Below are 27,956 nucleotides of genomic sequence, written 5' to 3'. Positions count from 1 at the left end.
AGTTATGGGTCTCGGGACATAGCAACTTCATGGTTCTCCATGGGAGGAAACTATTTCCCGAGACGGCGAAGGAAATAGTTTTCTACCGAGAGGAACCATAAACTTGATTTTTCCTGAGTACCGATTCATTAACTGTTTTATTATATGGAAACAATCATATGAGATTTATTAAACGAGAGACGTTTTTAAAAACAATATAGAGTCATTTAAGATATCACAATTTTTAATGAAATAATAAAGCAACGTACTGCGATATAGAAATTTCGTAAACGATTTTCATATAACGAAGCAATCGAGAAAAAGAAAATTACTGAAACAAGTTCTTTTTTCCATATTAAAATTTCATTTAAAATTCTGCCTTCTTACACTCATATATGCGTACGTTTACTCCCGATAAATTTTACAGTTGAAACATTTGCAACATTCATATTTGAAAAAAAAATTGCAAACTTGGAAAAAAGGGTCAATCCACATCACCCAAAATAGAGTGGGTTTTTTTTTAAATTGACCGATGCCAATTCATATGACCACGTTACATTTCAAATGCACAAGCCAACTTGCACAACGTTACAAAGTTGACTACTGAGTATCTTGAATTACTTCTTAACGTCTTTTGAATATATCTAAGCATGTGGCAAAATGAAACATGAATAATGTTACAAATGAATCAGGCAATTTGAAATCCAGAAAAACAAGTTCGGCCATATTTATCGTCGCTGTACAATCCTCCCTCACCGTCAAACTTATCTGACACAATCTGTATTTTGTCCCCAAGGTTTAGACTCAAAACAACAAAACCAGTAGCACTGTCGTCATCATTCTTTCTTTCAGAATCAATCTTAACCGCGCTTCTTGTTACTCCGTTAAGTTTTATGGACGCATTCATCTCGCCATATTGATTGCCAGATGATCCAGCGACGTGTGATCCCGCTGCGTTCACGGTCCAAGTAAAGGCATAGACCCCGGATGATGGAGCGGTAAATATTCCAGTTCTTTTATCGTACCCGTTGCCAAGGTTTGTGATTACTGCATCAAAGACTAAAGTCGTCCCAGTGGCTAAAGCTTTAAAATTGTTAGAGTAGTACGCATAAAACGCAATGTGTGTTTTCTGATCCAGGCATTCCAGTGTTCGCGTGCAACCTGAAACATTAGATCTAGGGTGTTTAATACAAATCTATTTTTTAATGGTCATTATACTAATTTGGCATAAAACATTTTGAACTACGCCACTTATGAACTATGAACTATATATATATATATATATATATATATATATATATATATATATATATATATATATATATATATATATATATATATATATATATATATATGACAAACACAATCATTAACAGAAACCATGTCTTGTTATAATTCTTTGCTTTCCAGTTAAAATTGATTGATTTATATTGTTCTTGTTCCACACAAGGATTTTTCAATAATTATTATTAGCCTTCAGAATTATACAGTCAATCTGATTGGTTTAGAGCAGGCAGGTCACGTGCAGGGACACAGCTCGTGATGTCTCCCTCACGCACAGGGAGAAAACTGTTATTTCCCTTCAGATGACAATGAAATAGCTTAAGCGATCATGCAGGGTTACATGTACAACTGTGTTGTCGCCCTTTGAATAGAACTACAGTGGTTTTAGCGACATATAACTCCTATCTATAAGTACAATGGCTAAATATGCGGGATCGGAAAACAATAAATTCTAACGATGACGTCAAAGTTGTCTGTTGACATATTTTGAAAGTATGGAATCGGAGCAGAGTAGAAGAAATTAAGAGGTTCGATTACTATTTTCTACTCTATCTAATTAATAATCGTATATATTCTTCAGGATAATAAAACTATTATGGGCTGTTTAGAAGGGAGACATCACCAGTTATCAGGTCTGAGTAGGGTTGTCACCCTCGGGCGCAAGCGCCCTCGGGTGACAACCCTACTCAGACCTGATAACTGGTGATGTCTCCCTTCTAAACAGTCCATAATTGTATAATATAGAGACAGGACCATTTATACCGATAAAGGGCTTCAAATGTAAATCTTTACTCGCCACTCAGGACTATTAAGTTAGCAAGGGATCTATACCGTGCCAACGTCTACTGTGACACGGAGTCTGGAATTTCAAAGTTTCATCCGAAAGACCCGCAACTTCAAAGTGCCGAGCGCTTGGTTAAGAGTCACATGCTACATTGTTATTGTCTAAGGTCTGTTTACAACATTAACTTTATTAAGGGGATTTGAATTCCTTCATAAGCTTTACTCACCGGTTTTCCGGTTTTAAAAGTTGCTGTATAGATAAATCATCAAAAAAACTTTCACTCTTTGTTTAATCACATCCCTTTGAAACTAAACCTGGAACTGGGGGTAAAATTTTGCAAAAATAATGTTTAAAAATACGAAAGCCTATTAGGATCATCTAGAGAGAAAAAAAAAATTAATAGGCTTTATAACACATTTCGAAAAGGCGTAATAACGCGAAAAAAGGCGTCATTACGTCTTTCCATTCCAAAAATGCGTTATTACGTATTTCCATTCCAAAAGGGGTTATTACGCCTTTTTAAAAGGCGTAATTACGCCTTTATAAAACGCATTATTACGCCTTTCTAAATGGCGTTATTACGCCTTTCCTAAAGGCGGTATTACGCCTTTCTAAAAGGCGTTATTACGCCTTTGCAAAAGGCGTTATTATACAATTATGGACTTCAGTGTAGGTCGATATGTGGTTATAAGGACTCGTGGCAATTGATATTGACCGAAGACACAGAAAGTGATAACGACCGAGCCTGCGATGTCGCTATCATTTTCTGTGTCTGAGGTTAATATCAATTGCCATGAGTCCTTAAAACCACATATTGACCGTTCACTGAAGTTCCCTCCCCCATTTTTCTTGAATCTCATTTTTTTTTATCTTGGTATTTTTCTAAAGCACTTTCATGCATATTTTAAATTCATTCATCAATTCTTGCATGGAATGTTGAAATGTCCAGCGAGAGTTATTTCTTAATTGTTGGTTGACAACTGTTTATATGCAGCGGAGATCTATGTCATTTTTCTTGTGTTTCGATGTGTTGAATGTCAGACATCGTCTTACTATTTAATTACACGCTTTTTGTTGGCTTAATTGTACATACGTACTTATGAAGTTGTGTTGTAATTTAGAATTGTCTTAAAGTTACCTTATTTCTTGTGTGATCGATGTTTTATGGTCTTCGAGTACACACGTTTCACTGAAACTTCTGCCGCCGCCATACTTTGTTTACTTGTGTATTTTCCCGTGATGCTTCACGGTGATCTATTTTTACTGGAGTTATTTCGGCGGAAGATTTGATTGTAAATTCTTTTAAATTAAATGTTAAACAGTGTTAAATGAGCTTTTAAAAGTGTAACTTTATGTTTTATGAATTTATTTAATTTATTTACGTATTGTAATAATTTCACATACGATGTACGAGAGTGAGATTTCGTTACGGGACGATGATTACATTTGATTGGCTGATTATTATTTACGGGATGGAATTATTAGTTATGATTGGTTATGAATTATTGCGGGTTTTGTTAATTCTATAAATACTCGGATGCTGAATATCGTTTGCTCTCTCGTTTTCTTTGTGACCTAGAGAAAGGTTGCCAGTTTTGTCCAGAGTAATTTAAGGTGTGTACTATTTCAGTATCTTTGTGACTGAAGTACATAATACATAATGTTAGGTTAGGCTAAATTAATATTACTAGTAATTGTACTAGTTTTATTTATAATTACTAGTTGTGAACTAGTTATTTTTTATCTTCTTTAGCCCAGTTTAGGAGTTAGGAAATATTTCTGCTGCGTGCTAGTAGTTGAACTAGTAGCGGGAATATTTATTTGTAAATTAATTATAAGTCATTTATAGAGAGCCTTTACGTTTTATTTTGGTCGGGGGAATTTACTTAAATTATAAATTTACTGGAAATAGTGCCAGTTGCCCAGTTCTATATCAGTAGTTGTACTGATTTTGGTCTTAGATCTATGTCCCGAGGGTTGAGACTTGTGTGAATTTCAAACATTGTTATTTATTTTCGCTGTTCATGTATTACTGAATAAAATTATAAAACTTTACATCGAAGTTTTTGTTCTCAACACAAGGCAGGCGTTCCGAAGCGTTACAATTTTGGCATCCACGGCGGGATCCGTTTAAATTTACGGGTCCTGTGATCGAATCATAACAACGCTTTGTCTGTGTTTGAGAAACAAAAATTTTATTAAGCAAATCAAATAAAAATAAATCACAATGGCAGGACGTAGAAGTCGACGGAGGCGTCGTGGTCTTCAAGAATCCAGACCTACCTCACGAGTTTCGTGCTCCTCCGTAGATACTGTAAGAGAAAATGAAAGCGAATGTGAATTTCCGTGTGAAGGAGCTGACATGCACAGAACTAAGCCATTTGCTCATCCAAATAAAGAAGCCTCTCCATTACCAAATTTACGTAACTCAGATACAAGTTTAATGCTTGTGAGTTCTCAGGCAGACGTTGTGAGAGATGGAGAATCTACACCTTTTATTGGGCACTCAGATACAGTTTCTGTAACTGTGAGTACTACTACGGAGCAGACACCGACAGCACACAGTGTAGTGACGCCTAAAATGAGCCATCTTCACACCTGTGGTCCCACAACTCAGATGCCTTTTGTACCTGTTTGCTCACATTTTGCTGAGAATTTATGTACAGGTTTTCCTAGAGAGCCGACAGCTGTCCCTAGTATGTATATACCTGCAGTCCCTAGTACAGGTACTCACATGAGCCCCTCCATTACACAGACAGCAAGTCCAGTATATGGGTTACCTGTGAACTCTCATACACACAGCACTTCTTTGAGTTCATGTACAGGTACAAATTATCACACTACCTTACCTGTAAACTCTTATGCAGTTCCTTGTACTGCGAGTTTTCAAGGTCCTGTTTATTGTCATCAAAACCAGAGTGCCCATATGTTTACTCCATTCCCCACAATTACAACACCAGGTCACAGCAGTTGCACGAGAACTCATTTACCTCTAAGTTTGTGTACAGGTTCTGTGCCTGTAAGTGTACCTGTACCTGTAAGCTTACATGTACAGGTTCTGTACAGGTTCTGTGCCTGTTGGTCTAAGTACAGGTTCTGTACCTGTAAGTTTGTGTACAGGTTCTGTACCTGTGATGCTGAATCAGACCTTCTCTGCTCCCATGAGAAGTGCACGAGATATATCAAGGACAGAAAGCGAGCAAACTGCACTTATCCAGCTCACGGAGATGGTAGAGCATTTACAAGAGAAAATTAAACAGCTCTCTGAACAAGATCATCACCAAAGGACCAACCCTGACAACAGACAATCAGATACATGCAGTACGTCTCACGAGTGTTTGAGTAGCGACAGAGAAACATCGCAAGAGTCTGACTTTGTGTACCGGAAAAAGGCTAGTAAGCATCACAATGTAAAGATTCCTCCATACACAGGGAAAGAAGACTGGTCTGTCTGGTTCTGTCGTTTTGAGGAAGTTGCAGATAGATACCACTGGACAACAGACGACAAACTGGACCAATTACTGCCCAGATTACATGAAGATGCTGCTGACTTTGTTTACGGCCAATTATCGAAAGAGTCCAGAAGCAGTTATAAGAGACTTACAAAGGAACTGACCAATCGTTTTCGTGCAATCGAAACCAGTCGTACATATCTGTCAAAATTTAATAACAGAGTTCAGAAGCCTGGTGAGCGAGTCGAGGACTTTGCTGCTGATTTAAAGCGCCTGTATGTCAAAGCCCACCCAGAGCGAGACTCAAAGACTAGAGAGGAAGACTTGCTCAGGAAATTTTTAGATGGTCTGGCTGACAGAGAAGCCCAATTTCATGTAGAATACGTCAAGGACCCCTCAGATATACATGAAGCTGTACGACAGGTTATAAATTATGAAGAAGCAGGTCGGCCTTCAACTAAGAAACATGTCAGAGAGGTGAAGTCGCTGTACAGTGATTCTGAATCTGAGGCCTCATCTAAGACAGTCACTAAAGCCAAGTCGATGAAAAAGAAAAGCGCATCAGAAATGTAAAGTACGGCCAAGGAAACAAACAAGCATCAGTTGGCACTATCGAAGCCTTGCAGAAACAAGTCGATGAGATGGCAAAAGTTCTCAGCAACCTGACTAAGCAGAGCAACACTGGGACACAGCCAAGTAGGCCTATTATTGGTACATCTCAACCAGACATGTCTTCGGGTCAAATGGCTCCTCTGGACAGACCACAGAAACATAGCTGTTTTTACTGCAAAGCTGAAGGTCATTTCATAAGGGACTGCCCAAAGAGAATTAATGACCTTCAAGTATCAAAGGCACCTTTAAACAGGCATTAGCCGTTCCTGTGGGTCAAGGACCGGCTACAGAAGAAACTGACAGACAGACGAACAGTTTAGACCCACCAACAGACCGACAACCAGATAATTTTGATGAGTCAGAAGATTTTTGTTTTATTTCTAATCGAATACCAGATGCAGATGGTGTGTACATAGAAGGAAAAGTAAATGGTTTAGATGTCCACATTACAACAGATACTGGTGCATCCAATACTATACTTTCATACAAAGTGTATGAACAACTCAAAGAGGTGAACAGACCCAGACTTCAAGGAAAGTCGCACTTACGAGGAGCTGACGGAAGTACCATTCATGTTTATGGGAAAGGAGCGTTTGATTTGCAACTTGGTTCCTTGGCCCTCAAGAAAAACCTTTTAGTAGCTGATATCCAAGATGAAGTGTTACTTGGAGTGGACATCCTGCAGAATAGTGATATTGGTCAAGCAGATATTCTCCTGAGTAAAGGACTGATAAGGTTCAAAGGTCATGATATTCCATGCATACAACGTGGTGTGCCTAAAGATATTACCCTCCGTTGTGTGGAGAGATGTGATATACCTGGGAATACAGAAGTAATAATACCGGCTTTTATTCAGCGTGAATGTGAGGTTGATGTTGAGGAGGACCTTATGTTCGTGCCAAGTGGAGATCTTATGGAGAAGACCTCCTTACTGTTTGCCCCAGCAGTTCTTAACATCAGAGGGAAACTGTGTGTACCCCTGAGAGTTATGAACCCTTTTGATGAGGGTAAAACGCTTTATCCAGACACAGTAGTGGGTACTGTCGAAGGATATGGGGGAATAGTAAATGTAATTCGACCGGTTTATAGTGACCTAAGAAGCCTTCGCCGATCTACTGAACTTTCGCCTGGAGAGGCATGTGAGGTTCCAGATCATTTACGTGAACTGTATGATGGCTCTTCCCAGTCCTTAAATATGTCAGAAAAAGAAGCTTTTCGGAAATTCTTGCTTGACCATCAGGATGCATTTTCAAAAGATGAATGGGACCTAGGACAAACCAATTTAGTAGAACATGAAATTAATACTGGTGAGAGCAAACCTGTAAAACAGCCACCTCGTAGAGTTCCAATAGCGCTAGCCAATGAGGAGAGAGATGCCATTCTGAACCTTAGAGAGAGGGGCATAATACAACCTTCTACATCACCTTGGTCCTCTCCACTGGTCTTAGCTAGAAAGAAGAATGGAAAAATAAGAGTCTGTGTGGATTATCGAGCTGTAAATAATTTAACAGTTAAGGATGCATTCCCACTCCCACGAATTCAAGACTGTCTAGATTCCGTTGCAGGAGCTTCAATGTTTTCCACTCTGGATTTGACAGCAGGATATCACCAAGTCAGAGTTAAGGCTGAAGATATACCAAAAACAGCATTTGTTACAAAATATGGTCATTTCGAGTATAAAACCATGCCTTTTGGATTAACTAATGCACCAGGTACATTCCAGAGACTTATGGAGATGGCATTAAATGGCCTCCAGTGGGACATTTGTCTTATTTATTTGGACGATGTAGTGATATTTAGCAGAAATTTCGATGAACACATGTCCAGACTTAGCCAGGTGGTTCAGAGAATAACAGATGCAGGTTTAAAATTGAAACCTGAGAAATGTAGCCTTTTTCAAGATGAAGTTATTTTCCTTGGACATAAAGTCACTAAAGATGGAGTCTTACCAGATAAGCAGAATGTAGAGAAAATTTTGAATTGGACCAGACCAAATAATGTTACTGAAGTACGACAATTCCTTGGAACTGCCTCTTACTACAGGAGATTTATAAAAGGGTTTTCGGTGATAGCTAAACCTCTTACTGAACTTACACAAAAGAACCATTCTTTCCGCTGGACAGACTTATGCGAGAAAGCATTTCTGCAACTAAAGAAGATCCTTACTGGGCCCGATATAATGGGATATCCTGACCCAAACCAAGGCCATTTTATACTCGACACAGACGCCTGTGATGTAGGCATTGGTGCTGTATTGAGCCAAGTACAGGATGGACGTGAGAAAGTGTTAGCCTATGGGAGTCGAACCCTAAACCGTGCTGAAAGGAACTATTGTGTAACTGATAAAGAGCTCCTAGCTGTTCGTTATTTTGTGGAGTACTTCAAACAATATCTTTTGGGACAAAGATTTATCCTTAGGACTGATCACCAAGCATTAGTCTGGCTATATAAACTGAAAGAACCTAAAGGAAGAGTGGCTCGCTGGATTGAAATATTGTCAGCCTACAATTTTGAAATCGAGTATAGGCCTGGTACACAGCATGGTAATGCTGACGGTCTATCAAGATGTCCGAACCCAGCCGACTGTAGCTGCTCAGAAGGTGACAGTTTAGAAAGCCTGAAATGTGGACCTTGTATTAAGTGCAGAAAGAGAGCTGAGACTATGGAAACTCAGGAAAACCTTAATCAGGGGGGTGCTATAACAAAACAAGGAAACCGCTCGTGTGACAACAAGAAAGCGTGACAGTTCTAAAAATTTACCTGAAGGGACACAATGGATGTCAAAGTACAACTCATCAAGTTTACAATGTCTCCAGAGAGAGATAGACAGCAAGAATTACTAGGCAGTTATATGACTCTCAACCACCATAAGTGGACACCAAAAGTGGAGAAGAGGCTGGACTTCAAAAATTAAAGAAAATTTAGAGCTGGTCCTGCGTGTAGGCAGAGATGTATTTGAAGGATGTACCAATTTGGTTGTGATTTACATATGTTGTTGGTTTATATAATACATAATTACCAGTAATATGATATTGGTTCTTACATTTTAGATGTCTTCATTGTTAAGAGTGTCTTCGGCTGGGAAGAGAGGGCATGTCTAAACCTAAGCCATGGCCCCGGCGAGGGTGAGCGCTACAATCCAGTTCCCCGCAGAAGGTCCCCGAGGAAACAACCTAAGAGGTTACAGTCTGTGGTTACCGTTCCTCCAGCACCATCCCTGCCGGAGCTGCTGACCGAGGAGGATAAGCAGCTCATACAAGAATTCTTTATCCAGGAGCCCATGGAGCCGGAGACTTCCCTACGGGAGGAGAATGCCCGTCTCCAGAAAGAAATTGACCGGCAGAAGCGGTTTATCGAGAAGAATCAGGTCACCATATCAGACCTAGAGAAGAGGTTGGATCCTGGAGTTGGTCCTCACCATTCATGATGGCCCCGCCATTTCCCCGAAGGTCCCCGATCTTGTGGTTACCGTTCCTAGGAGGATCCTCCCCAAGCCGGCACACAGGGCTACAGAGCACCACTCGCCATTGGATGATCTTTTCCAGCCAGACCGTAGATTCAGTAGGCCTTACAAGAGACATTAGATTTATATTATATTATTAGAGCAGTAAGTACATGTATAAGTAATTTAAGTTAGGAAAATATTCATCTTTAATATTTGTAATTAATTGGGAGATAAGTTAGAACTGGGAAGGTTTGTGGATTTTATATGTAATTTTTCTAAAATTGATATTTTAAGCATTGTAATGAGATTCATTTCTGTAATATTATTTACCTTTGATATTTTTGCTTGCCAAGTGTCCATCCTCTTAAAGTCTTTTTCTGTTATCCTGTGAATGAAAATTAGGAAGATTGTACATTACTTGTTATTTACAAGTTATACTTAGAGTTATACTTATATGTCTAAACTGTTAGCATTAGCATTATCAGAACACTGTATTTATATGTGTGAGTATCTATAATGAATTTTTCAGAGGCTGCTAATATTTTGTACATCTATTTTAGTAAGATAAACTCATTCTTAAATGGCAGTTATTATCGGTAAATATTAATTGAATCATTATAATTTATGTACATTTTAGCTTACTTACCTTATCACACTGTGCTCTGCTCATTTGTCTTCATGAAATTATGTTGAACTTCATGTTTTAATTCAGAATTTTGTGTTATGTATAAAGTTTCTATTATATTGATAAGTGATATGCAGGAAGGTTGGTGTAGTAGTGTTATAGTTTGTAAAATTCTATGATTTATTCATTCCTAGAGATGTGAATTTTTGAGAGGAGTTGATACATTTTTTTTTAGTAAGCTTTGTGAAGTACAGCATTTGTTTCTGAGTAGTTTCCCTTGTGTGTATAGATTAGCTGTACTGTTCAGTGTTCATGGAAGTATATGTGTATCGAGTGTAGAGTATAAAGTAGAATATTGAAATATGTCATTGATTGTTTTAATTAATTGTTGTATGTGAATTTTATTGTTTGTATTTTGAGTCCAAAGGGACTTGGACTCTTAGAGAGGGGCAAAATGTAACGATCCCTCCCCCATTTTTCTTGAATCTCATTTTTTTTATCTTGGTATTTTTCTAAAGCACTTTCATGCATATTTTAAATTCATTCATCAATTCTTGCATGGAATGTTGAAATGTCCAGCGAGAGTTATTTCTTAATTGTTGGTTGACAACTGTTTAAATGTAGCGGAGATCTATGCCATTTTCTTGTGTTTCGATGTGTTGAATGTCAGACATCGTCTTGCTATTTATTTACACGCTTTTTGTTGGCTAAATTGTACATACGTACTTATGAAGTTGTGTTGTAATTTAGAATTGTCTTAAAGTTACCTTATTTCTTGTGTGATCGATGTTTTATGGTCTTCGAGTACACACGTTTCACTGAAACTTCTGCCGCCGCCATACTTTGTTTACTTGTGTATTTTCCCGTGATGCTTCACGGTGATCTATTTTTACTGGAGTTATTTCGGCGGAAGATTTGATTGTAAATTCTTTTAAATTAAATGTTAAACAGTGTTAAATGAGCTTTTAAAAGTGTAACTTTATGTTTTATGAATTTATTTAATTTATTTACGTATTGTAATAATTTTACATACGATGTACGAGAGTGAGATTTCGTTACGGGACGATGATTACATTTGATTGGCTGATTTTTATTTACGGGATGGAATTATTAATTATGATTGGTTATGAATTATTGCGGGTTTTGCTAATTCTATAAATACTCAGATGCTGAATATCGTTTGCTCTCTTGTTTTCTTTGTGACCTAGAGAAAGGTTGCCAGTTTTGTCCAGAGTAATTTAAGGTGTGTACTATTTCAGTATCTAAGTGACTGAAGTACATAATACATAATGTTAGGTTAGGCTAAATTAATATTACTAGTAATTGTACTAGTTTTATTTATAATTACTAGTTGTGAACTAGTTATTTTTATCTTCTTTAGCCCAGTTTAGGAGTTAGGAAATATTTCTGCTGCGTGCTAGTAGTTGTACTAGTAGCGGGAATATTTATTTGTAAATTAATTATAAGTCATTTATAGAGAGCCTTTACGTTTTATTTTGGTCGGGGGAATTTACTTAAATCATAAATTTACTGGAAATAGTGCCAGTTGCCCAGTTCTATATCAGTAGTTGTACTGATTTTGGTCTTAGATCTATGTCCCGAGGGTTGAGACTTGTGTGAATTTCAAACATTGTTATTTATTTTCGCTGTTCATGTATTACTGAATAAAATTATAAAACTTTACACCGAAGTTTTTGTTCTCAACACAAGGCAGGCGTTCCGAAGCGTTACAATATCAGAAATTTGTCAGGATGTTAGTCACACTTGAAGCACTCATTTTCAGATTGGGCCACTTCTAAACCCAGAAGCTACTTTTCAAGGCTGTTTAAAATCTTAAAGAAAAGTTGTTTTCTGTATCACATAATTTGCAGTTCATTTTGCAAAACATTTTATTAGATAACATCCAATTAAAGTAATTTTGAGATTTAATTGCAGAGAGTACATAGCTCAGAAAAAACTCTTGTAACTCCATAACGTTTTGCGAAATTCGAAAAAGTAGATTTCTCATACTGATAATGTAAAGTCGTTCAGGAACTTACTTGATACTTTGAAGGACGGTATATTTTTATCAATAGGAGACAAAAGTCCATTTTAAATCGTTATCTAATCATTTCTTATTTTCCAAATATGTCTGACATATACTGTGAGAAAAGTTTGTATCAGATATATATATTTTTAATTTTTTTGATAAAATTTGTATCAGATATATATTTTTCTTGCAGTATACAAATTATAATTATGTAACATTTAAAACAGGTTAATAATTCTGTTAGTAAAAGGTTTTTTTTTTTGGTTTCATATTCTTTTCATATACGACTACATGTGACTCTCTCTCTCTCTCTCTCTCTCTCTCTCTCTCTCTCTCTCTCTCTCTCTCTCTCTCTCTCTCTCTCTCTCTCTCTCTCTCTCTCTCTCTCTCTCTCTCTCTCTCTCTCTCTCTCTCTCTCTCTCTCTCTCTCTCTCTCTCTCTCTCTCTCTCTCTCTCTCTCTCTCTCTCTCTCTCTCTCTCTCTCTCTCTCTCTCTCTCTCCCTTGTGGACATTTACATGCACATGTATATTATAATTATTGCTAATCATTATCAATTTCATAAAATAATTGACAGGAATTAAGGTATCGCCATTTCAAGTCCAATGTAAAGAGTATTTCCACTAAACGATATGATTATTTTCTTGTTACACATTCCTTTTTACATAGTGTCAATAATTATTTGTTTCTCTAATTCCAAGACAACAGTGTTTACCACTTCTTTGCTTTATTTACACTTTACACTTTAATAGAAGAACATGTTAAAAAGGCTAAATACTTATTAATGAGGCCTCTCAGACAATTACCAAAAACTCATTTACAGCAATCCTGTTCAACAAAACGAACGTTCGCGAACGCTCGCCAAACATCTTTATACCTCCAATAGAAATGTTCGCTAGAGCTAGCTCTGTTGAACAGAACTCAGGTGCTTAGGAGGAGTAAGCATCTGCTGTCGACCGGTCACATCCGCCGTGAGTATTTATCAGGAAGACGGATTATTCCGTAGTTAAATTCTGTATAAAAACAAAAGCGAAATGATTGTTATGAAAAATTTCAACCAAAACCCATGATAGGCTATATATGCTTACAAGGCCATTACATGTACGACAATGGAATTGCAACTTGGAGCGAGATTGTTGAAATCCTTGTAACATCAATTTATCTGCAAGTAGCCTGCGTCGGTTTAAAAAATTTATCATACTCAGAATGCGCTCTTGTGTATCGAGTAAGTTAGTAAACAAAAACTTCATATGCAGGAGATAGCTAAATATTACAACAAAAAATAGATAACGTTGACGATGAAAAAAGCTGAAATATTGTTTGACATACAATTTAGTTGTTAGTTAGCCCTTATACATGTAGTCCATAGTCAATCAAACATCCGAACATAAAACATATGTGAAAGACTCTGTTGTGTGTTTTATTTAGAGCTCACTGGGATATATCGAGTCGACATATGAATGGAAATAACTATACAGTTATGGGTACTCGTGACATAGCAAGTTCATGGTTCTCCATGGAAGGAAAGTATTTCCCGAGGCGGCGAAGGAATTAGTTTTCTACCGAGAGGAACCATAAACTTGATTTTTCCTGAGTACCTATTCCTTAAGGACAGATGATACAAACACAAAATTGATGCCTAAACTGATATATAATTTTTTGGCATAATACCGGTATCATTGAAAATGATGCAAATAATAAATTTCTAAAATATAAAGAAATTGTAAACTTTCTATAATGTTCAAAATTCATATACTGCGATATAAAAATAATTTCATAAACGATTTTCATTTAATGAAGCAATCGAGGAAAAGAAAATTACTAAACAAGTTCTTTTTTAAATGTTTAAATTTTATTTAAAATTCTGCCTTCTTACACTCATACATGTATATGCGTATGTTTACTCCCTCTAAATTTTTACAGTTGGAACATTTCCAATATTTATATTTCAAGAAAAAAGAAAACTCGGAAAAGAGGGTCCATCCTCATCACCCAAAATAGAGGGTTTTTTTAATTGACCGATGCCTATTCATATGACCACGTTCCATTTCATAAGCACAAGACGACTTGCACAACGTTACAGAGTTGATTGTCTTTCCTTCCATTGAATATTTGTAAGCAAGTGACATAAAAAACATGAATCATGTTACAAAGGAGTCATGCAATCTGAAATCCAGAAAAAGTAGTACGGCCATATTTTTTGTCGCTGTATATAGATCCCTGACCGTTTAACTTATCAGACACAACCTGTATTTCGTCCCCAGCTTTTAGACTCAAAACAACAAAACCAGTAGCAGCTTCGTCATTATTCTCGCTTTCAGAATCAGCTTTAATCGACCCTCTTGTTACTCCGTTTTGTTTTATGGACGCATTCATTTCGCCATATTGACCAGATTGTCCAGCGACGTGTAGTCCTGCTGTGTTCACTGTCCAGGTGAAGGTATAGACCCCGGATGATGGAGCAGTAAATATTCCAGTTCTTTTATTATACCCATTGCCAAGGTTTGTGACTACAGAATCAAAGACTAAAGTTGTCCCAATGGTTAGAGCTTTGAAATTGTAAGAGTAGAACACATAAAATGCAACGTGTGTTTTCTGATCCAGGCATGCCAGTGTCTTTGTGCAACCTGAAACATTAAATTAGAGTACATGTATATATTGTTATAAAAGGTAATTTTGATTTTAACACTTATTTTAACATTTTTCTAATCATATCCCTTTGAAAAAGGACAACATTTACTAGTAGTATTGTACATTGAATTTCAATACCCAAAGTAAGGATGACTTTTGCAAGATTGTTGTATTAGCCTATTGGATCTAAAAAAAAAAAGATGAATGTGAAATTTTTTTAATGAAGATAGACGCTGCACGTCAATTGAGGATCATAGCGATAGATCTACTGGGAGACAGAGTTGACCAAAGAAAGTCCCTTTACTATTTATGCAAAACTGAATTTAACCCACGCGTGGCGCAGTGATAAGAGTGTCTCCTCCATAGATTCGCGGAGTAAGTAGTGACCCTAACTTAGAGACCAGTCATCGGATGAAACGGTATAAAAGGAGGACCCGGGTAGCAGTATGTGCTGGCAGGAAAAAGATCCCTCCCTGCTAAATAGGACTAAATACCAAGTATAGGTCAAAATTTGCAGTTCTCTACAGACAGTTGGTGGCGTCTCTTACAAGGAACTTTGAAAATTACTGCACTTAAAAAAATTGCATGACTTAGTCAATGTTCTGGCAAATTTAGATAACAAATAATTAAGTTTAAAAAAATATTCACGCGCAAGATGGCGGCCTTTACTTTACAGTTATTTAAATAAATTGGTAAGGAGGATGGATTCCTGTCTTGCTTCTGACTAAATGAATTATTCAAAGCATATTTGCTTATATGTCTTACATACTAAAATGTGAGGGATTTAAAATATATTTTCTTTCCTTCTCGTGATAAATCATCATTGAAATTGGGTTTGAAATCTAGCAGGGACTATATTTTTGCGGAACAGCAGAGTATGAATATATCTCTTTTCCTGCTTCAATGAATTGAAATTTATTTAATTTTTTTTTAAACAACCAAAGACAAAAGGAATTTTCTAAATTGACTGAAATTACCAGGTACTAACAATAAACTTAAGATTTAAGATACATAAAATACAAATTAAAAAAAGATTAAACAAAATACATTTTAAGCGTTTGAATCTACCAATTCTAAGAACAAATTTGAGCAAAATAAATCGGTAAAATGGATTTTTCTCTCTTAAACGGTCAGAACATATTATGTTTGTATCATTTTGTATCTTTATATGACTTCCTCACCATATGTGAAGAAGAAATTAAATATAGGAAGCATATAAAAATTAATAACTAAAATTCCCTTAAATTTAAGAAAAATGGAGGAAAATTGGAAAAGCCAATACATGTATTTAATTAAGTTCTATGACTTATCTTTATTTGAAAGTACTTTGGATTTCTTTCAGGGAAAATTTTTCACCATGCTTTGCCACAGGCACCACCATATTGGTGGGAAAAAAATCACAAAAGGGACGTTGAACAACATATAAAAACAAACAATTTGAATTAAATTGAGAATTAAAAAGAAGGATTGTAAGTCATAGCTTTACTCCATAAAAAAACAAGTTGTTTTACCCTGGTATGTTATGCACAATGTAGATAATGTCTTTAATTCGTCACTTTTCGCAATATCCTTCTGTTGCCGTAACAGAATTCGGTTTAAAAAAAAAAGAAGATGGGCGAACAAGGCGGGCAGAATGCTTATAGCGTCAGATACATGTATTAAGAAATCCTATTCAATATGTGAATTTAGTATTTAAATCAACTTCTAATTATTGAAATTTTTTAATATTATGCGTAAAAAACTTTTCTGAGAGAGAAAAAATCTCGTAAAAACATTTTTCTTTCATAAAATTATTAGATGGTATTCGTGGGATTCGAACCCTAGCAATAAATATCCGACGTATCAATAGCATACTGCTTTGAGACTAACGCGTTTTTTTTTTTGTTTTTTTTTTCTCTTTTATTGATATATTCATCTTCATTTGCATACACTTATAACAACTAAGTTACAACAATATTAAAAAGAGGGCAATAAAAATCACATAAGTTTGTTTAAAAAATAAATAAAAGTATGCCTTCCGTTTCTTTCACAATATGATTTCTGTTCAAAAACTTTTTATAAAACATATGTTTTCTATTTTCATCAATGCACAAATAATGAAAATAATATGAAATATAATGTCTCAACATACATTTGCACAATTTTGTAACATCAATAAGTTTGCCACAATGTAAGTATATTTGTCTTCTTTTGTAAATTGAAATTCTACACATTGACAGAAAAAAATTCAGAAAGAAAATATTAACATGTTTGAGTTTCATTGAAAAACCGTTTAAAAAAATATTTTCAAAATTCAAGGTATTATACACACTATTTTCACAGTCTTTCAAGAACGATTCTAGATGATAAATAACAAAATTCTTCTTAAAATCTTGTAGTTCTTTACATTCTAAAAATAGGTGAAATATGTCCTCAGTACCTGATTCACAAACAGCACAAACTTTAGACTCAATCTTCCCAATTTTAAATAATTTTTCATTCGTAAAGATAATATTATGAAAGACTTTAAAATCTATTTCTATAATATCTGGCGGTTTAAATGGTTCCCATAATATCAACCATCTTTGTTTTATGTCATCTTGATTAACCATTTGAAATTTATTACACCAGAATTGGTCTGAAACAGGGTGTAAAAAAAGCTTTGCAATAAGTAATCTATAAAATATCCGTACAGTACAGGAATTGAATACCATATTTTGATCTTTGAATTTGATACAAAAATCAGGTTCAAAATTATTCCTTGTATATTCAGTTTCACAAACATATTTTCTCCATTCATCTGGAATAACTGATTTCAAACAAATATAATTGTCTTTGATAGTTTTGACATCTATATCAGGATTCTCCTCTTGAATAATTTCTATAATACAAGAAACAGGTAGAAAACCAGGTATAACCTCATAAGTAATGTCTTTTACATGCGAAATACCTGATCTTATAAAATGATCCCATTTCAACATCTTACTATTTGTAACAATTTGTGGATTACAAAATAAACAATAATCATAAATATCATTATTATCTTTCTTGTATTCTATACTATCTTCTATTGCATACCAAGCGTCCATCATCTCCTTATAGTACTGAGGGAGAAACTGAAGATCTTTCTTATTAAATCTTAATAAAAATAATTCAAACCCTGCTCTCAAACCACAAATTTTTGACAAAAAATATCTACATGTTAACTTCCATAAAAAGTTTTTTTCATTGCACAAATATTTTGCTAAATTCTTCAGTCTGAAGGCCAACATTTTAACATATATATCAATAACATTCAAACCACCCTCTCTTTTTTCTCCAATAATCGTTTTGTATGCGACTAAATGTTTACCATAATTCCACAAAAAGTGTGTACATTCCCTTTGAATACTTTCTATAGCCCATTTAGGCATTGATATCACACTTAAAAAATACCACAGTTTTGACATAAATAATGTATTTATAACTACTGCCCTTCCTTGAATTGTTAACTCTCTTAATCTCCAAAAATTCAATAATTGTTTTATTTTCTGCACTTTGTCTCTCCAATTTAGGTTTTCACATTCTTGTTTGTTCTTTCCAAAATATATACCTAAAATTTTCATTACATTTGTTTCTGAAATACATAGTAAATCTTTTTCATGCTCCAATAACTTTGCGGTTCCAATACACATTATTTCAGATTTTTGTTTGTTGATTTTTGCACCAGAAGCTTTTCCATATAAATCAAACATTTTCAAAATTTCAAAAATAGATTTCTTCTCACATGTTGCCAGAGTTGTGTCATCAGCATGTTGAAACATCAATGCACGTTCATTAGACATTGGTATAGGAATTCCTACAATGCTTGTATTACTTTTTATATAACAACTTAAAGGTTCTGATGACAATACATACAATAATGCAGAAATAGGACAACCTTGTCTAACAGAGTTTTTAATCGGAAAATATTTGGTTAAAAATCCATTACTCTTAACACTGCTGTAAATATCTGTGTAGAATATACTAATCCATTTTCTAAAAATTGGTCCAAATCCAAAAACTTTCAAAACATCAAGTAAATAAACATGACTTACTCTGTCAAAAGCCTTTTCTTGATCTATTTTAATTATATATCCTTCTAAATTATCCATTTCAACCATATCTATAATATCTCTTATACTAATCAACGTATCAGCAATATCTTTACCAATAATACAACAAGTTTGATTTTCTGATACAATGTTTGGCAATACAAATTTTAACCTATTAGCCATTACTCTCGCTATTATCTTATAGTCAACATTAAGTAGGCTAATTGGTCTCCAATTTTTTAAACATCGTTTGTCACCTTTTTTCTTGTATATCAATGTAATAATACCCATCTTCATAGAATGTGACAAATGTCCTTGCATTTCTATCTCTTGATAAATTTTAAATAAAACAGACGAGAGTTGTGGTAAAAACATTTTGTAAAATTCAACAGTTAACCCATCTGAACCTGGACTTTTGTTATTTGACATTCCTTTAACAGCCTTATCTATTTCATCACAGTCAATAGCCTGTTCACACATGTCAACATCTGTTTCATTAAGTTTTTTGTCAACAAAAGATAAAAGCTTGTCCTTACTTTCACTTTCAATTGTAACTGAAGAATATAGCTTAGAATAAAATTGATACTGTAAATTTAAAATAGAATCAGTGTCATTCTTAATTATCCCCTCCTCATCAATTAATTCTTTAACTGTATTAGACTCTTGTCTCTTCTTTTCTAAATTCAAAAAATACTTTGTACATCTATCTGACTCATTTGCCCATTGAGCTTTTGACCTCAAAATAGCTCCCCTGCATTTTTCATTTTCTAATTCTGCCAAATCCATTTTTAATGCTTCATATTTTTCTATATCAGTGTTACTACCATTTGCAATATTTTGTGACATTCTCTGTAAAGCATTTTGAATTCTATAAAATTCTCTATTCTTTTCCTTTACTTTCGTCTTGCTATAACATTGTGAAAATTTCTTTATCTTATATTTTAAATTATCCCACCACACTAATAATGACTTATTATATAACTGACAACACTTTTCCTGTTCAATAATCTCTGTTATTCTTTGTTTGTATATATCATCCGACAATAAATAATTATTATGAATCCATACACCTGGGCCTCTTTCACACACATCAGTGCTAAAGTATAAAACTACCATTGAATGATCACTAAAAGATGTATTTGAATACATAATATTCTTAACAAACATACGTAGATCGTTAGAGACCAATATATAATCAATTCTGCTTTGTACAAGATTCTCTTCAATAATACGTTTCCATGAAAATACAAGCTCTCTTTCGTTTCTTTTTCTCCATATATCAATAACATGAAACTTGTTCATTATTTCTATTAATGCTTTATAACTCTGGTCATATTTATGATTTGTTTTTCCACATCTATCATCTTCACTAAGTGTGTTATAAATCTCCCATAATTATAAGATTTTTTGTAACAGGAATAACTTTCAAAATTCTTTGAAAAAACATTGTTCTTTCTTTAATATCATTGGGTGCATATATATTGATGATGTCAATAATTTCATCATTTTCTTTATACCTAACATGTAAAAATCTTCCATCAAAACTTTGAACAAAATCTACATTCGAATTGATATTATTCTTTATTAAAAAAGCTACACCTCTGGCTGGCGCAACAAAATTACTGTAGATGATTTTTCCGTTCCATATATGTTTGTAATTTTGAATTAAGTCATCATCCCAATGAGTTTCTTGCAATGCAATAATGTCGAATTTTTTTTCTTCAAATAATTTGACAACATTTTTCATTTTATCTATATTTCGTAACCCATTACGGTTCCAGGAGGTGATCAAAACCATTAGAATGAAAAAGAAAGAAGGTAACATCTCCATTTCTATTTATTTTTCTTTGCCTTAACCTTCTTTTTTACTTTCTTCTTTCTTTTCTTTTTTCCGGTGATTACCACCTCATTCCCGGTGTCTGTGTCTGTCTCCGAAAGTTGTTCCTCTGACAATTCACTACCCATCTTTTGATCATTATTGTGAATCGCTTCACTTTCTTGTGCGCACTTGTTGGGGCCTTGTGCGGTACACATTTCCTCTTGCTCAACGCTTTCTGTATTTTCCTCTGTTTTTTCCGATGAGTTCTCTGGATCGATGGTTTTACTTACTTCCTGTGAAGTTTCTATTTCTTTGTCTTGAATCAATCCTGTTTCGGTCTTTTCCGTGATCTCGGTTTCTTTTTCCATAACGTCGACGTCTACTTCCCTTTCGTGTACCTCATCTGCTTCCATATTCGATAAGTTTTCTTCGTCCTCGACCTCAGAATTTCCACTACTATTGTCGTAACTGTGATCACTCAAGCGACAATGGCATTTGTGAGTCCATTCACCACACTGATCACACAAACTGGATTTACACACTCGAGCGTAGTGACCTTGTTGTTTACATTTAAAGCAGGTGAATTGTGGACATGCCCTAAATAAATGATCGCTAGCATAACACAGCGAACACACCTTTATTTGACCGTTGTGTATACATCGGTAATATTCTTTGCCGAACTTCAATGTATATGGGAAGGAGGACATATTAGTAGGGAGTTTCACCCTTACATACCTGGTCCCATCGGCTATGGTCGTGCCCGGGTAAAATCGTCTATTTATAGGCGATAGAATTTCCACACCCATTGTATTTAGTGTTTGTTCGATTTCACTATCTTCAATGTAAGCCGGCAGATGGAGAAAACTTACAATAATAGTAGATTGAACCACTTCATAGCACTGAAAAACTTCATTTCCGACCTTTATTCCTTCCAACAAATATTGTGTTGGTGCTTTTCCGTCTAGAGTTATCTCATACAAATTACCAGACTTTGGCACACATGCGTAAAGGGACCCAATACCACAATTTTCGTGAATGAAGTTAATTATTTCATCGGGTCTCACATTAGAGTTATCTTTGACATTCACAATAACGGTGTTCTCTTTACAATACTTTCTATAATTGAATGGTTTCAAATTATTGGATCCGCCAAGATGGCCGCCACTAGACGTGGCAGGCATCTCGAACACTCTTTAATTGTTCAATAGTTTACAGTGTTCAAGTCAAAAACTAACAAAATATGAACATATATACACTATGCCTCCCACTAAAACGTAGAAGACAAGAATTCACTACTTACAGTTGACACAAAAGGTCAATTTATGCGGAGCCTAATTCCTTCGTGCTCACTACAATAAGCAAACCGGAAGTTACTAACGCGTTAACCACTATGCTACAACACTCATGGTGATAATAGGCATTTAAATCATGTTTGTGATATGACCCGCGACTTAATGGACTTGAAGTATTTCTCGGAAAGATGCCAATGTTGTGTCATAAAAGTGTACTTTTAAGGTAAAGTGGGTCTTCGCTCCATGTTTTTGAAAACCAAAAAATGTGTATTTTATTGCACACTTTTAGGATCCTCTTTCAAAAAAATGGAGAGAGGAACCACCCATATTGAAAAATTTTGTTTAAGTATGAGAAAATGATCTTTTTGGGTTTTTTTTTAAGTGTGTGTATATGCTTTTTCATAGACAAATATTTTCAGTCTTTGTGAGATTTTTGTAAATTCTAGAGATTTTACATAAAGTATATACTTTAATGTTAGATGAAATATCAAGTAAAATTTGGATTTAATTGAGATTAAAATTTTGACTTCTTATCTGTTGCACAATAGGCATTCTGCCCGCCTTATTCACCCATCTTCTTTCAATTTATTTTTCATTATACAATGTACCCCTGTGTCTTGAATACTTTTGACCAAGAAACAATTAAAAAATAGACTATGGGTTTCATTTTTTAAATATAATTTTCCTTCTTTTTTTATCATAGAATGCAAAATAAAACTTTCATGTTAAAATGCTTTTCAATGGGTGATAATAAAAATATGCTATGCTAAATTTTACCAACACAAAACTTTTTTTATATATGTTGGTTTTTTTTTCCTACTGACATAATCAAATCACAAATCAAATATACGTACGTTCATTTCTTGTACTGACAACGTGATTTCCAAATTCTCGTTTAATATAGGAATACTCTGTCTTTAGACTTTGCACATCAGTCTCTCAGGTTTGTACATCACTCATCACTTGTATGCCTAAAATTATTTTAAAAAATATTTTATATTTAATTTCAAAAACAGAATGACGAATCGGTATTTTTTTTTATTATTTTTTTTTTTTGGTATACAATGTATTTAAAAGTAAAAATCCAAAAAGATCACAAAACATTTACTGCAAACGTTTTCGCCATGTATACCGGTATATATACTGTATATATAAAATAATGCTTTTATTCATTTGTTTTGTAAAAAGAAAAGTAAATATATATGCTTTTCTATGTATTTTTAAGATTATGTAACTACTTACTCTCTGTTTTGTTTTTAATTTCTGCTTTGAGATGGGAATTTTCCGTTTCCAGACGCTGAACATCATTCTTTAATTTTTGAACATCGTTCATAACTTGTATGACATTTTGCACGAGTTGTATTTTCTGAGTCAAATCCTGATTGATTAAGATTTCCTTAAGATTACCCACTCTATCAGTAGTTAAATTCGAAAAAGAATTGGCGTTATTGAGCACAGCTCAACATAGCTATTTCCCTCAAACATTATAGGACAACTGCCACAAAGACAGAAAGGCATAAAGAGTACTCCATGATAAACTTAAGTACGTACAACGGAAGCAACTGACTTTTTATTTCAAATTCGTCTTTTTCTTATATATATATATATATATATATATATATATATATATATATATATATATATATATATATATATATATATATATATATATATATATATATATATATATATATATATATCTCAGCTTTTTTCAGGATGTTAGTAACTGCTAATTAAAAGTTTTTATTTTCAGATTACACCACATGTGAACACAGGAGATACTTTTCTAGGCTATTTAAAATCTTCAAAGTTGTTTTCTGGATTATCTATTTGAAAACCATTTCATTAGAGAAGGTTAATTTAACCTAATTTTGTGATTTAATTTAACAAAGTGTATAGCTTCCTTAGATAACCTTTTGCCACACCAGGATATATTGGGAAATTGGAAAAATAAATTTCTCATACTGATAATGTAAAGTTGTGGAAAGGACAGTATATTGTTATATTTTAATAATAATTAAAACAAAAGCAAATGTTCAAATAAAATCGTTATTTCAGTGTTCTCCATGACCTGTTTTACTGTGTTGCTCCCGACACAGTAAAATTTTCTCCGACACAGTAACGATTCAATTTCATGCATGCGACACAGTAAAGATCTAAACAGACAAATTCTCTCTAACCATGCTAACTGAAACTTAATCAAACAATTCTACCGTCGTTCAATTCAAAAAGTTATAACACTTAATTACTAGGGCTTCACCTTGAGTAATCAATCAATTATCTCCTAGACCCTTGCCGGAGAACCCTGTTATTTTATTTTATTTTTTTTTTAATATTTCTGATATTGTGAGAAAAGTATATCTCTGATACAAAATATCATTAGGTAGCATTTAAAACAGGTTTATATCTGTTTATAAAAAGTTTTTCTTTAAGCTTCATGTTCTATTGATGGCTGAAAAATTGCCGACTCGGCGATAAACCGTATCCAATAAATCAATCTTTTGATATATACGACTTCATGTGACTCTCTCTCTCTCTCTCTCTCTCATGAAAATGCCGATGACATCACTGTTTAATTCACGTAACAAAGCTACTTACGTCATAATCAGCTGATTTCGGTTGACATTGGTCGTGTATAACCAAAACTCCAGGCTGTAGATTGTTTGTGATCATGGAAGTAAAGGGAGAAGAGGTAGGAAGTATCTTCATTTTATCAAATGCATGTAATTTTTATAAATGGTTATTACTCAGACGTACCTACTGAGATAAACTCGCATCTCATAGTAATGATAACGATCGAGAGAATTCGAGTTAACTGTTTTAATCCAGATAAAGAAAGGTAACTAGTCTTTATTGTAAAACATTGTATGCAATCAGCAACTGTCATATTCTGAGAATCATAATCCTTAGTTTTATTATAGGGGTAGACATGAATTATCTTTTTTTTCCGGTAATTTTTATCATATAATGGTAGCTTATGTTTCCATATTTTTGATCTATTTTTCTAAAACATATAGTTTTCAATTGAATGACGTCATAATACCAGTGACATCATAATACCAATGTCGACATAATGCCTTTTGCATTATTCTTGGTTACCGTTTAGTTGCATATTTTCTTACGTTGTTCTTTGAACAATGGCAAGTTCATCGACGGTAAGTCGTGAGGAAAATTCTAAAACATTCATTAAACTCTTAAACTGTTATAAGTTAAATTACCGACTTACATGTGACATCATTTAATTTTTATCTATGTAACGCTATACTAGTATATAATCCTTGATCATTAAGTTAAACATTTAATTAAATTGGTTTCAGATAGTGCAAAGCATCCTTGATGAGGTCATTTTCAAGGTCTACAGATATTGTACTACTGAGTACAGGTATGTAAAACAGACACTAAAATTATACTTTTTGATTGACTAGCGTATTTTACAAATGTTATTTATACCAATTCTATTAAACCTGTGATAAGTCTACATGGAGAATAAAGCGTGTTTGTTTCTTCCTCTCAGCAGTGCCATAGAAGAGAAAAATATGCCCCCTGCTTTACTCGGAGCTTCTGATGACAAAATACATGTAATTGCAAAACAGGATTTCTACGCGGAGCAGCAAATAACGATGAAAAAGGTAAAATAAAAGAATAGTACTCTACTAAATAAATAATGCTGAAAATATGACGAATGCTTTCCTGGAAGAAAAAAAATCGTTATACCGTAGATAGCACAATTTTTTTCTACCAGGAATAGCAAAATTGACTCCTTGAAAACTTTGAGTGCAGAGGAGCACATTTAAATTAATTGTTATGTATTATTAATCAACAGATATATCGCAGAGTTGCTCGGGAGACTGTGCGCGATTTAATTATTCTTGCAACAAAACAGGCTGCCGCAAGGTAAATGATTTATAATTGAAAATGTTACATTCTCTAGAAAAAAAATTGTCTTTTGCCCTTCTAAGTCGTACAACGACAAATATCATTTGTACATTTCAAGAGCAAAATTACAGTTTAGTGCATGTTAAATATCAGGTATACATGTTGAACTTTTTTTTATTTTTGCTTTTAGCCCAGAAAATGGACAGTTGGTGAAAACTTCACAATTCCGATTCGCGAATTATGACCCACAAAAGAGTGCATACATGTACCAACAACATATGGACAATAAGAAAGAGAAAATACACAAGGTATCTATTGATCAGAAAAATATTTATTTAAATATCTATAAATTCATAATATAATTCTTGTATTAGACGTACACACTGAATATAATTTTCTCCTATAATTAAGTGCTTTGTTTTAACTTTCAGAAACTGCAGGTTAAAGTCACGATTGGATCAGAAATTGTCCAATACACACTCAGATGCCCGGCCAATCGTGCAAAAGTTGCAGGGGGAAACCTGGCGATACAGAAATCTAATGAAGCCCAAAGGGAAATAACCCCAAAGGTATGAAAGATGTTTGTATGCTGAATTCATTGGAAATGCATTCTTCTAAATGTAATTTATCCTCTTAAATGTTCTTTATGGTCGTAGGAAAATTTTTGCAGATATACATGTAATAGTACTAGTATTCTGTAGAAAACACTAAGTATACTACAGAAAATGTACAGTAATGAAATATATAGCTGTCCCCCCCCCCCCCCCCCCCCCCCCTAATTGAAATGTCTCCCTATGTACGGACTGTTATTTGTAAATTATAAGGATGTATCTGTATGCATCTTTATAAAATTACGTATATACAGTAGATATCTGTTATCTCGAATTGCATTATCTCGTAAACCGATATATCTCGAATAACAGAGATATGTTGGAGTGGGTTGACAGTCCCGATTATATTTTATTAATATTTAACCCCCCCCCCCCCCCCAACCCTGTAATCCAAATCATTGCTCAGATATTCCGACTTTTTATCCAATATAGAGTTAAAGATAATGCAGTTTGATTATATTACTGTATATGAAGACGTTTACATTTGAAAACGAAAGGAGAGATTAAAAATTAATTGATTTTTATCACTGACAGTAGAGATTACACATATCCTTTTTTTTTCTTTGACAGCCATTGTACAAAGCTGCAGAGAAAACTGCGAATGATCCTAAGACTCAAGATTCACGTGACTGCAATATTCCTGGGTATGTATGTGTTTCTTGTATAATTGCCTATTGACAACTGCCATTTGAAATATGAGACAAAAGAAGAAAATTATAAAGTTAACATTAAGTTTGTTCAACTATTTACTGCTCCTGTTTACAGACCAGCTATAGTTGACGTACATGAACATATACCTGCCTATGTACAATCTGAAACAGATGCAAGCCACAAAACAGTACGTTTTTCACTGTTTGATATTGAAGCGATTTTGAATGTTTAATTCATATGCTTTTTTTGTTTTGAAATAGACAAATGAAATAAAAAAAATAAACGAAACTCCAACAAAGAAGTTTTGTAAGTTTTTTTTTTTTTACTTATAGGAGGACGATCCTGAGCCAAAAGGCTGGAGAAGATTTCTGTGTTGTGGCAATCCACAGAAAAAACAGGTAAACTGTCCTCTTCCTATCATTATCTGATGCGTTTTCTGGAGGCCTCACTCTTATATGATTGTGTAATATACATGTAATGTTTATTAAACATGATAACTGCATTTATACGTTTAAATAACGTATATTAATTTTTTTTCAACAGGAGAAAGAGAAGAAAAAGAAGCTTGGCCTGCTGAACAGACTACGTCGATTTTTTGCCCGTCGTTAAATTGTCTGAAATTTGGGCCTAGTTGATTCCTAGCTAGTTTATAATTTATGTGTCAGAAGATATTTGAAGATAATATTTAATTAATTCAAAGAATATGTATATGATTTCATTTGGACAACTCACTTTCCATAACGGTTACCATCATTTTGAGATTTTAAGTTAAAGATGTGAACTTTTTAAAAAATAAATCAAATTTATATCCTTGTG

General features: G+C 34.1%; 2 protein-coding genes across 5 annotated transcripts; one reads left to right on the top strand and one right to left on the bottom strand.

Annotated features, from left to right (window-relative positions):
- Nucleotides 1-253: 253 nt before the first annotated feature.
- Nucleotides 254-23,522, bottom strand: LOC134247975 (complement C1q-like protein 4). 3 transcript variants are annotated; one of them, XR_009987957.1, is made up of 3 exons: nt 23,245-23,522; nt 22,857-22,973; nt 14,698-14,835 (listed from the first exon to the last, which is right to left on the bottom strand). XR_009987957.1 is itself a non-coding variant. In XM_062730378.1 (2 exons), exons 1-2 carry the CDS (start codon nt 23,333-23,335, stop codon nt 668-670), a joined length of 564 nt encoding a protein of 187 aa, XP_062586362.1. In that variant the 5' UTR covers nt 23,336-23,512; the 3' UTR covers nt 254-667. The 3 variants fall into 3 exon arrangements, 2 of the variants coding, with proteins under 2 accessions (XP_062586362.1, XP_062586363.1); XM_062730378.1 differs by lacking the exons at nt 14,698-14,835; nt 22,857-22,973 and adding an exon at nt 254-1,140 and having other exon boundaries at nt 23,245-23,512; XM_062730379.1 differs by lacking the exon at nt 22,857-22,973 and having other exon boundaries at nt 13,949-14,835; nt 23,245-23,515.
- Nucleotides 23,523-24,344: 822 nt separating this feature from the next.
- Nucleotides 24,345-27,956, top strand: LOC134247957 (uncharacterized). 2 transcript variants are annotated; one of them, XM_062730350.1, is made up of 10 exons: nt 24,345-24,694; nt 25,320-25,384; nt 25,520-25,631; nt 25,826-25,896; nt 26,069-26,186; nt 26,310-26,447; nt 27,060-27,133; nt 27,255-27,327; nt 27,473-27,538; nt 27,684-27,956. In XM_062730350.1, the coding sequence occupies exons 1-10, from the start codon at nt 24,674-24,676 to the stop codon at nt 27,747-27,749; spliced, it is 804 nt and encodes a 267-aa protein (XP_062586334.1). In that variant the 5' UTR covers nt 24,345-24,673; the 3' UTR covers nt 27,750-27,956. The 2 variants fall into 2 exon arrangements, with proteins under 2 accessions (XP_062586334.1, XP_062586333.1); XM_062730349.1 differs by having other exon boundaries at nt 25,517-25,631.

The sequence above is a fragment of the Saccostrea cucullata genome, unplaced genomic scaffold, assembly GCF_032062105.1.
Source record: "Saccostrea cucullata isolate Sc308-1 unplaced genomic scaffold, CSIRO_AGI_Scuc_v1 ctg448, whole genome shotgun sequence".
In the NCBI taxonomy this organism is placed as follows: Eukaryota; Metazoa; Mollusca; class Bivalvia; order Ostreida; family Ostreidae; genus Saccostrea; species Saccostrea cuccullata.
The sequence above is the reverse complement of the archived record's forward strand: the minus strand, read 5'-3'. Positions and strand labels throughout refer to the sequence as shown.

Coding starts and splice junctions, on each gene's coding strand:
- LOC134247975 (XM_062730378.1), bottom strand. CDS start 23,335: ATGAACGATGTTCAAAAATTAAAGAATGATGTTCAGCGTCTGGAAACG. Junction 1,141..23,244: donor AATTAAAAACAAAACAGAGA/GTAAGTAGTTAC, acceptor CTAATGTTTCAG/GTTGCACGCGAACACTGGAA.
- LOC134247957 (XM_062730349.1), top strand. CDS start 24,674: ATGGAAGTAAAGGGAGAAGAG. Junction 24,695..25,319: donor TGGAAGTAAAGGGAGAAGAG/GTAGGAAGTATC, acceptor AATTGGTTTCAG/ATAGTGCAAAGCATCCTTGA. Junction 27,134..27,254: donor CGTGACTGCAATATTCCTGG/GTATGTATGTGT, acceptor TCCTGTTTACAG/ACCAGCTATAGTTGACGTAC.